Below are 11,104 nucleotides of genomic sequence, written 5' to 3'. Positions count from 1 at the left end.
TTTTTTTTTTGAGACGGAGTCTTGCTCTGCCACCCAGGCTGGAGTGCAGTGGCCGGATCTCAGCTCACTGCAAGCTCCGCCTCCCGGGTTTACGCCATTCTCCTGCCTCAGCCTCCCGAGTAGCTGGGACTACAGGCGCCCGCCTCGTCGCCCGGCTAGTTTTTTGTATTTTTAAGTAGAGACAGGGTTTCACCGTATTAGCCAGGATGGTCTCGATCTCCTGACCTCGTGATCCGCCCGTCTCGGCCTCCCAAAGTGCTGGGATTACAGGCTTGAGCCACCGCGCCCGGCCCCTTCTGTATTTTTTAGTAGAGACGGGGTTTCACTGTGTTAGCCAGGATGGTCTCGATCTCCTGACCGCGTGATCCGCCCATCTTGGCCTCCCAAAGAGCTGGGATTACAGGCTTGAGCCACGGTGCCTGGCCATTTACTTTCTCTTTCTTTGCTTTTTTGTTGAGATGGGGTCTTGCTGTGTTGCCTAGGCTAGCCTTGAACTCCTGGACTCAAGACGTCCTCCAGTCAGCTGCCTGAGTAGCTAGAACCACAGGCACACACCACTGCACCCAACGTAGAATGTATTTTAGTTTATTTTCTTATTAAAAGCAAGCAAAACTTCTTTGTTTTCTTATGCATTCATCACCTTCAATTGGTGTCCTTTGACTTGTAGTTCTAACTGTACCTGCTGGTCAGGTTGCAGAGGAGACTGTAATTAAAGAGGAAGAAGAAGAGAAGTTGCCACTAACAAAGAAACCAAGGATAGGAGAGATGACAAACAGTGTGGAGGAAAGCAAGGTAATGTTTTTAGGAGTGATGAAAAGAATTTAAAGCCAAATTATTAAGGCGTGAACCCTTCTTCATCTTTTTTTTTTTTTTTTTTTGAGACACAGTCTTGCTCTGTTGCCCAGGCTGGAGTATAGTGGCATGATCTCAACTCACTGCAACCTCCGCCTCCCGGGCTCAAGTGATTCTCATGCCTCAGCTTCCTGAGTAGCTGGGATGACAGGCACCTGCCACCATGCCTGGCTAATTTTTGTATTTTTAGTAGAGACGGGGTTTCACCATGTTGGCCAAATTGGTCTCGAACTCCTGACCTCAGGTAATCTGCCCGTGTCCGCCTCCCAAAGTGCTTGAATTATAGGTGTGAGTCACTGCCTATCTTTTTGTCTACTGTCTGGATAATTTATGATCAGAAATTTACCTGGTGGTGACATGGCTTACTTTTCCAGGAAGGCAATGAAAGAGAGTTACTACAGCAACAACTCCAGGAGGCCAATCGAAGAGCCCAGGAATACCGACACCAGCTGCTAAAGAAAGAGCAGGAAGCAGAACAGTACCGTCTTAAGCTGGAGGCCATAGTCCGACAGCAGCCCAGTGGAGTTGATTTTACCATGGTTGAAGAGGTGGCTGAGGTAAATGCTGTAGTAGTCACAGAGGGGGAGCTGGAAGAGAGAGAGACACAAGTGACTGGGTCCGCAGGGACCACAGAGCCTCACACTAGAGTTTCCATGGAAACTGTTTCATCTTAATATGCAAGGGCCACAATTTGCACTGTGTTCATATTAATCCTCTTTTAAAAAAGAAAATATACAGAAGACAAACATTGCATAAAAACTAAGAGTGTCTTTAAGAAGAAAACTATAGCAGGGTGCAACGCTTGGGCTCAGGAAGGTTCTCTGTGCAATTGGAAAATTCAAAGCCATATTTAGGGAACATTTCTTCTGAGGGGCCAAAAGAATAAGGACCAAATTTCTTAGCTCACATCATTGCTTTAAGCATAGAAGTAAAAGAATATTGCATGCTGTAGGTTGATTTTTTTTTTTAATAACTAACTTTCTCACAGAAGATTTTAAGATAACATTTCTAATATATATGTACCAATATATATGCCTTTAATAATTATACCATCAAGTGACCTGAAAATGCCCCTTAGATTTATGATGCATATCTGTTGGAAAAACTAATTGGGAGGGAGGTTAGACAAGCTTTGGGGAAGAGAAAANTTAGACAGGGTTTCACTCCTGTTGCTCAGGCTGGAGTGCAGTGGTGCAATCTCGGCTCACTGCAACCTCTACCTCCTGGACTGAAGCCATCCTCCCACCTCATCCTTCCAAGTAACTGGGACTACAGGCGCTGCCACCACACCCGGCTAATTTTTGTATCTTTTGTAGAGACGGGGTTCCACTTTGTTGCCCAGGCTGGTCTCAAACTCCTGAGCTCAAGTGATCTACCTGCCTCAGCCACCCAAAGTGTTAGGATTACAGGCATGAGCCTCCGTGCCTAGGCAGGTAACTTTTAATATTTTGTTTTTTAAAAAAGAATAATTGCACATGGTAAAAAAAAATGCTGCAATTAAATATGCATTATACTTCAGGCCGAGTGTGGTGGCTCATGCCTGTAATCCCAGCACTTTGGGAGGCCAAAGCGAGCAGATCATTTGAGGCCAGGAGTTTGAGACCAGCCTGGCCAGCATGGCAAAACTCTGTCTGTACTAAAAATACAAAAATTAGCCAGGTGTGGGGGTGCACACCTGTAATCCCAGCTACTTAGGAGGCTGAGGCATGAGAACTGCTTGAACCCAGGAGGCAGAGGCTGCAGTGAGCCAAGATCACACCACTGCACTTCAGCCTGGGTGACAGAGCAAGACTCTGTCTAAAAAACAAACAAACAAAAAAACAAAAAAACTTCATATAATGAAATAGCTAAAATGAAATTCATTTTGGCTATTAGTAACAGAAACATCAAATAAGAGGCAGTTTTAAAAAGAGAGGGCTGGACGTGATGGCTCACTCCTGTAATCCCAGCACTTTGGGAGGCTGAGGTGGGCGGATCACTTGAGGTTAGGAGTTTGAGACAAGCCTGGACAACATGGTGAAACCCCGTCTCTACTAAAATACAAAAATTAGCTAGGTGTGGTGGCAGGTGCCTATAGTCCCAGCTACTCAGGAGGCTGAGGCAGGAGAAATGCTTGAGCCCAGGAGGCAGAGGTTGCAGTGAACCGGGATCATGCCACTGCACTCCAGCCTGGGCGACAGAGCGAGACTCTGTCTCAAAAAGAAAAAAAAAACAACAACAGAGAGAGAGGAAAATGTGTTTCTACCTCTAAAATTAAAAATTCACAAGGCAGGCAATCCAGAGCTGGTAGGGCGTCTCCATGAAGGTCAGGGATTCAGATCCTACTTTGTGGTTCTGCATTTTCAACAAGTGGCTTCTACCTAATGGCCCAGGACAGCTGCTTAACTGCTGACCATCATGTCTGAACTCCATTCAGCAAGGTGGAAGGGACAGAAAAAAGCAGTCCTCCAGATGGTTTCCCACAGCCATGGCCTCCCTCTGTCATCCAGGCTGGAGTGTAGTGGTGTGATCTCAGCTTGCTGCAGCCTCAACCTCCTGGGCTCAAGCAATCCTCCCACCTCAGCCTCCCAAAGTGTTGTGATTACAGGTGTGAACCACTGCACCCAGCATCTGTTAACTTTTTTTTTCCCAATCTGATTACTGAAAAAATAATCTTTTAAACATTTCCGGCCGGGCGTGGTGGCTCACGTCTNACCCACGGGCTGGAGACATCTTGTGATACCTGGGTTATAATCTTATTCAAGCAGTTTTATAGTGAGCTTTTACCTAGAGCACTTTTGCATGTTATTTAATAGTGACGATAATTCTGAGAAGTGTTATGATCTTGGTTTTCTTTCTGTTTTGTTTTTTTTTTTTAGAGATAAGGTCTTGCTCTGTCGCCCAGGCTGGAGTGCAGTGGCACAATCATGGCTCACTGCAGCCAGGCCTCTGGGGCTCAAGTGATCCTCCTGCTTCAGCCTCCACACCTGGCTAATTTTTAAAAATTTTCTGTAGAGATGTGGGCTCTTGCTCTGTTGGCCAGGTTTGTCTTGAACTCATGGCCTAAAGTGATCCTTCCACCTGAGCCTCCCAAAGTGCTGGGATTATAGGCATGAGACACAGTGCCCAGCCGTGATTTTCTAAATGAATGAAATGAGCTTCAGGAAGCTTCAGGAGCTGGTACAAAATCACTTGGCTATTAAATGATGTAGCTGGACCTCATCCCTGAGAGTTATGATTTCAAACTACAGACTCTTGTCCCTTTCCACTTGCAAATGGCCTGTCTGAAAATCGACTCTGTCTGGAGCTGACCCCCTTCCCCTCTGCTCCCTGCAGCACAATGTTCTGAATTGAGTTTCTCAGAAGGGGCGTGGGGGAGGCATACTTTCAGCAGAAGGTTTGCCCTGGTCTGAAAGGGGCACAAGTTCTGTCGAAGAGTTTGATGTTAAAGATAACTATAATTTTAAAGTTCTACCCTTCTGGAGTGGATGGACTCTGTGTTTAGCAGAGAACTTTGGTCTGTGTTTGGAGAGCCAAAGGTGAACCCTGGATGCACTTGGAGTGGCAGGAGGTCAGGAGAAGTGAAATCCTTCATAGAAGACAGCAACAGAACTGTGGGCATTGGGGGCTGGCAGATAGAGAACAATCATAAGCAGCAAGCCAGGCCTGGGGATCCTGCCCTATTGGGTGGTGAGGCTGGGGCGTGTTGACAGTGCCATCTCATGTTCAGTGGCTCTGCTATGATCCTTTAATCACTATTTCGAAAGTCGTTCTTTCTTCCCAGTTAATTCCACCACACGTGCTTCTATGAGGTTTTGTGGCTCTCACAGAGAGAAAGAGGAGTGTGGGGACTTACAGGCTTTCTTCACACACCATGGGTGAACACAGAGACACCCAGTTTGTACCCTGGGGCCATCTCGGCTCACCAAAACCTCTGCCTCCCTGGTTCAAGCAATTCTGCCTCAGCCTCCCGAGTAGCTGGGATTACAGGCATGTATCACCATGCCCAGCTAATTTTGTATTTTTAGTAGAGACAGGGTTTCTCCATGTTGGTCAGGTCTCAAACTCCTGACCTCAGGTGATCTGGCCGTCTTGTCCTCCCAAAGTGCTGGGATTACAGACGTGAGCCCCCATGACCACCCAGTAATCATTTTTAGGAAGAAAAATAAAGCAAAGTACAGAAACAGTAAGCAAAGGAGGTACAGGTGGCTTTCAGGAGGCAAATGCTATTTTAGATAAGGTGGTCAAAAAAGACCTCTCGGATAAGGAACCATGGGTGCAGAGGCCTCAACGCAGAAGAGGAAATAAGTCAGGTGGATCTCTGTGGTAGAGTATTCTAAGAGAGAAGAATAAATGGGAAGTGCATATTCAACTAATACATTTCATAAAGAACTAAAAGTAGAACTACCCTTTGATTCAGCAATCCCACTACTGGGAAAAGAAGTCATTACACGAAAAAGATACTTGCACACACATGTTTATAGCAGCACAATTTGCAATCCCAAAATCGTGGAAGCAACCCAAATGCCCATCAATCAATGAGTGGATAAAGAAACTGTGATAGATAGATAGATAGATAGATAGATAGATAGATAGATAGATAGATAGATAGATATAGATATGTGGTGGAATACTACTCAGCCATAAAAAGGAATTAAGTAATAGCATTTGCAGTGACCTGGATGAGATTGGAGACTCTTATTCTCAGTAAAGTAACTCAGGAATGGAAAACCAAGCATCTTATGTTCTCACTGATATTGGGAGCTAAGCTATGAGGACACAAAGGCATAAGAATGATACAATGGACTTTGGGGACTTGGGGGGAAGGGTGGGTGGGGGATGAGAGATAAAAGACTACAAATGGGGTGCAATGTATATGGCTTGGGTGGTGGGTGCACCAGGATCTCACAGATCTCCACTGAAGAACTTACTCCATGTGACCAAGCATCACCAGTAGCCCATTAACCTGTGGAAAAATAAAAAATAAATAAATAAACGAATATACTTCAGAATATGTCAGCAGTGAGTTTTCATCAGTTTCAGATAAGGGCCCAGGTGCTTTAGGGAGCGTAAACAACAAAGCACTGAATCTTTACTTTAAGGTACTCATGGGATGGTTAAAGCATACACCTCTGGAAAGGACCCCCGAGGCGTCATGCAGATCAGGGGTCTGGGCTACAGGTCCTCATGGAGTTTAGAAGAGAGGGTTATTGAGGGCTGGTATGGACAGTCCTCGCTGTCTTCATGGAACAAAATGTCCAAGAGCCTCGCTTTGAGGAGATTTTTGTAGGAACTAAGGGGTGCAGATGGGGAGAGAGAGCACTTAGAAGTGCAGCATGGGGTGGTGAAAGGACAAACTTCAGAGTGTCCAAGGCCTGTTTATGCCTTAGGACAGACTAGAATCCTTACCATTGCCTACTAGGTTAGCAATTTCTCGCCCCAGCCTAGCTCCCTGTGCTCCAACCACAGGCCTGCGTTGAAAGAAAACTAAACTCCTGTGACTTGTAATAAACACTGCCAAGGAGGAAAGGCGAAGATGTCAGTGTGACTCCACTGGGACCTAAGGAAGATGTGTCTTGACTACAGATACAGACATACTGATCTCTTGGCAGGAAGTCCCTTGGAGTGGAGGTGGAGCGCTCAGGTGGGGCAGCTTGAGGTCACTGGTCACTAAGATCTTTCCTCTGCTCTGACTCCAAGCAAGTCAAGTTCCCTGAGTCATCTGACTGTGTCAACCGTCCCTGGGAAAGAATGCAGGCATAGCTGGCCCCTGAACAGATCCATTCCCTACCATAGTGAGTGCCTGGGTATTTTATCTATCCCTTTTACGAGTTCTGTCCACTACCCACCAACACACAAAAGTACACATTTCCCTTGCAGGCATGCCATTGGGATTCCTGTGCTGAGTTCCAGCATGTGGGTGTGTGTTTCCCCAGGCAAGGAGGGAAATGTTAATTCCACACACCAGTCAATCATACAGGTAAAAGGTCCGCAACAAACAACAGGATGACAGGAAGTGGACTTTAAAGCAGGCACAGAAGACTTAGAACTTCTCTGGTCTCACCCCTTGTAGATTAGACATTGGCAATAGGCAACATTTATTGGATACCCGTCAGGGATCAGACTCCACCTCAGCTCGATTGATAGGTGAAGGAAAAAAAATTTTTCCTTAGAGTGAAACACCTAGAAAGTCTTGAAAAACCAGACCTGCACTAATTTGAGAGCAAGAACCAAACTGATTACTTGCCTTGTCAAGATTCCTTCCAGTCCGGGTGTGGTGGCTCACACGGTTATCCTAGCACTTTGGGAGGTTGAGGCGGGCGGATTGCTTGAGTCTAGGAGTCCGATACCAGCCTGGGCAAAATGGTGAAACCCCGTTTCTATTTAAAATATATCTCTCTCTCTCTCTCTCTCTCTCTCTCTCTCTCTCTCTCTCTCTCTCTCTCTCTCTCTCTCGACAGGGTCTCCATCTGTTGCTCTGTCTGGAGCGCAGTGGTGTGATCATATCTTACTGCAGCTTCAAACTCCTGGGCTCAAGCAGTTCTCCCATTTCAGCCCTCTAAGTAGCTGGAAATACAGGCATGTGCTCGGCCTAAATCTCCCTTCCCCTTCCCCTTCCCCTCCCTTCTCCTGCCCTCCCCTTCCCTCTCTTTCTTTCTTTCTCTCTTCTTTTATTCTTCTCTCTCTCTCTTTTTCTCTATCCTCCCTTCCCTTCCTCCCCGCCTCCCTCCTTCCTTCCTTCCTTCTTTCTTTCTTTCTTTCTTTCTTTCTTTCTTTCTTTCTTTCTTTCTTTCTTTCTTTCTTTCTTTCTTTCTTTTTTTAAATGACAGAGTCTTACCTTGTCGCCCAGGCAGTGGCATGAACATGGCTCACTACAGCCTCAACCTCCCTGGGCTCAAGCAATCCTCCCACCTCTGCCCCCTGAGTAGCTAGGACTACAGGTGTGCACCACCACACCCAGCTAATTTTATTTTTATTTTTTATTTATTTTTTTGAGACGGAGTCTCGCTCTGTCGCCCAGGCTGGAGTGCAGTGGCCGGATCTCAGCTCACTGCAAGCTCCGCCTCCCGGGTTTATGCCATTCTCCTGCCTCAGCCTCCCGAGTAGTTGGGACTACAGGCGCCTGCCACCTCGCCCGGCTAGTTTTTTGTATTTTTTAGTAGAAACGGGGTTTCACCGTGTTCACCAGGATGGTCTCGATCTCCTGACCTCGTGATCCGCCCGTCTTGGCCAAACTGCTGGGATTACAGGCTTGAGCCACCGCGCCTGGCCAATTTTTATTTTTTGTAGAGACACGATCTCACTATGTTGCTCAGGCTGGTTTCGAGCTCCTGGGCTCAAGTGATCCACCTGCCTCAGCAACCCAAAGAGCTGGGATTACAGGTGTGGGTGACAGAGCGAGACCCTGTCTGTCTCTAAAACAAACAAAAAAAACTAACCAAACACCCCACCAAGCATGAAATAAGGACGGACATATAGATGAGTGCAATGGAGTTGACAGTCTAGAAAACAATCATGTGATACCATTTTCCACATTGCTGGCAAAAGTTCTAAGCTTTGTATAAAACCCTGTTCCAGGTCGGGTGCAGTGGCTCAGGCCTGTAATCCCAGCGCTTTGGGAGCCGGAGGTGGGCGGATCACGAGGCCAAGAGTTCGACACCAGCCTGGCCGACATAGTGAAACCCCATCTCTACTAAAAAATACAAAAATTAGCTGGTCTTAGTGGCACATACCCGTAATCCCAACTACTCTGGAGGCTGAGGCAGGACAATGGCATGAACCCAGGAGGCGGAGCTTGCAGTGAGCCAAGATCGTACCACTGTACTCCAGCCTGGGCGACAGAGCGAGACTCCGTCTCAGAAACAACAACAACAACAAAAAAAACTGTTCTGATGAGGGTGTGGTGAAACAGTCTCATGCACTGTTACTGGGAATGTGAACTGGTTTATGGGCAATTTGGCAGTAGCGGTGAATTTTTTTTTTTTGAGACAGAGTCTCGCTCTGTCACCTGGTTGGAATGCACTGGCATGATCTTGGCTCACTGCAAGCTCCGCCTCCCAGGTTCATGCCATTCTCCTGCCTTAGCCTCCCGAGTAGCTGGGACTATAGGTGCCCACCATCACGTCTGGCTAATTTTTTATATTTTTAGTACAGACAGGGTTTCACCGTGTTGGTCAGGATGGTCTCGATCTCCTGACCTCGTGATCCGCCCACCTCAGCCTCCCAAAGTGCTGGGATTACAGGCTGAGCCACCGCGCCCGGCCAGCTGTGAAATATTTTAAATGACTTTTGATTTTGATCCCTGGCATCCTGCTACTAGCAGTTTTCTCTAACGATATGCTCTTGGATGTATGCCATGGTGCATGTTTGAGAAACATTGACAGTGAGTGAGTGTAAGAGTGAAAAATGAAAACCATCTAAGGGTTTCTAGCCTCTATCAGTATGGAGCTGGTTAAACAGATTTGTGCTACAACCATAGGAAGATGAAACTCTCTAGAGACAATACAAAGAGATTTGGTTGGAGGCCGGGCGCGGTGGCTCACGCCTGTAATCCCAGCACTTTGGGAGGCCAAGGCGGGCGGATCACTGAGGTTGGGAGTTTGAGACCAGCCTGACCAACATGGAGAAACCCTGTCTCTATTAAAAATACAAAACTTGGCCGGGCGCGGTGGCTCAAGCCTGTAATCCCAGCACTTTGGGAGGCCGAGACGGGCGGATCACGAGGTCAGGAGATCGAGACCATCCTGGCTAACACGGTGAAACCCCGTCTCTACTAAAAATACAAAAAATTAGCCGGGCGAGGTGGCGGGCGCCTGTAGTCCCAGCTACTCGGGAGGCTTAGGCAGGAGAATGGCGTGAACCCGGGAGGCGGAAGCTTGCAGTGAGCTTGGATCCGGCCACAGCACTCCAGCCTCGGTGGCAGAGCGAGACTCCATCTCAAAAAAAAAAAAAAAAAAAAAATTAACTGTGTGTGATGGCATGCGCCTGTAGTCCCAGCTACTCAGGAGGCTAAGGCAGAAGAATTGCTTGAACCCAGGAGGTGGCGGTTGCAGTGAGCTGAGACTGTGCCACTGCACTCTAGCCTGGCCTATAGAGTGAGACTTCTTCTCAAAAAAAAAAAAAAAAAAAAAAAAGAACCGGGCGTGGTGGCTCACACCTGTAATCCCAGCACTTTGGGAGGCCGAGGCAGGTGGATCATGTGAGGTCAAGAGTTCAAGACCAGACTGACCAACATGGAGAAACCCCGTCTTTACTAAAAATACAAAATTAGCTGGGTGTGGTGGGGCATGCCTGTAATCCCAGCTATTCGGGAGACTGAGGCAGGAGATAGCTTGAACCCAGAAAGCGGAGGTTGCAGTGAGCCGAGATCATGCCATTGTACTCCAGCCTGGGCAACAAGAGCAAAACTCTGTCTCAAAAAAACAAACAAACAAACAAACAAAAACTTTTAGCCATTCTGACAGATGTGTAGTGTGTCATGTGTGTTGTGTATGTGTTGACCCTTCTCTCACTTATCTATGAGAAGATAATTTAGGTACAGATAATTGCTATTGGCTTTTATGAGAGGTCTCAAAAATATATAAAGACTTCAGGCCTTCTTTGGACAGATTATTTCTGCAGTTTTGTTTTGTTTGTTTGTTTGTTTGTTTGTTTGTTTGTTTTAAGGCAGGGTCTCACTCTGTCACCCAGGCTGGAGTGCAGTGGCGAGTTCTTGGCTCAGTACAGCCTCAACTTCCCAGGCTCAAGTGATCCTCCCACTTCAGCCTCCCAAGTAGCTGGAATTACAGGCATACTCCACCATGCCTGGCTAATTCTTTGTATTTTTTTGCAGAGACAGTGTTTGCCATGTTGCCCAAGCTGGTCTTGAACCCCTGGGCTCAAGTGATCCTCCCACCTTAGCTTCCCCACATGCGAGAATTATAGGTGTGAGCCACCTCACCTTGCCATTTCTGGGAAAATTAATAAGCTACTTGGCCATAGCTGACATAGAGTCAGACACCTTCATATAAGAGCCTCAGACTTGGGACTTACTTGCATGGCTTCCAAGCCTGCAAATCTATACCCTTCTTTTTTTGAGCCGTTCTTAGTGCTTTATTAATCTTTTTTGTTTCTCCCTGAAGGGCCATGCCTTACCTGTTGATTATAAACTTCAAAGAGATATTAAAAATAATATATCAAATAATATATTTTATTTTCTCTTTCTTTTTTTTTTTTTGAGACTGAGTCTCGCTCTGTCGCCCAGGCTGGAGGGCAGGGGCCGGATCTCAACTCA

General features: G+C 46.7%; 1 protein-coding gene across 4 annotated transcripts in view; it reads left to right on the top strand.

The window, feature by feature from the left end:
* Positions 1-11,104, top strand: part of GABPB2 (GA binding protein transcription factor subunit beta 2) — an 80,508-nt gene that overhangs the window by 54,097 nt on the left and 15,307 nt on the right. For 3 of the 4 annotated variants that reach the window (XM_017877744.1, XM_017877745.1, XM_017877742.1), the window contains 2 exons: positions 668-792; positions 1,227-1,899. In XM_017877744.1, the coding sequence (XP_017733233.1) occupies positions 668-792; positions 1,227-1,526 (425 nt within the window). In that variant the 3' untranslated portion in view covers positions 1,527-1,899. Of the gene's footprint in view, positions 1-667; positions 793-1,226; positions 1,900-11,104 lie in introns of those variants that run through there. The other variant, XR_001886692.1, reaches the window with a different exon arrangement.

This window comes from Rhinopithecus bieti, unplaced genomic scaffold, assembly GCF_001698545.2.
Source record: "Rhinopithecus bieti isolate Rb0 unplaced genomic scaffold, ASM169854v2 scaffold_10548, whole genome shotgun sequence".
NCBI lineage: Eukaryota > Metazoa > Chordata > Mammalia > Primates > Cercopithecidae > Rhinopithecus > Rhinopithecus bieti.
Note: the sequence above shows the minus strand (reverse complement) of the source record. Positions and strands in the feature narration are given on the sequence as shown.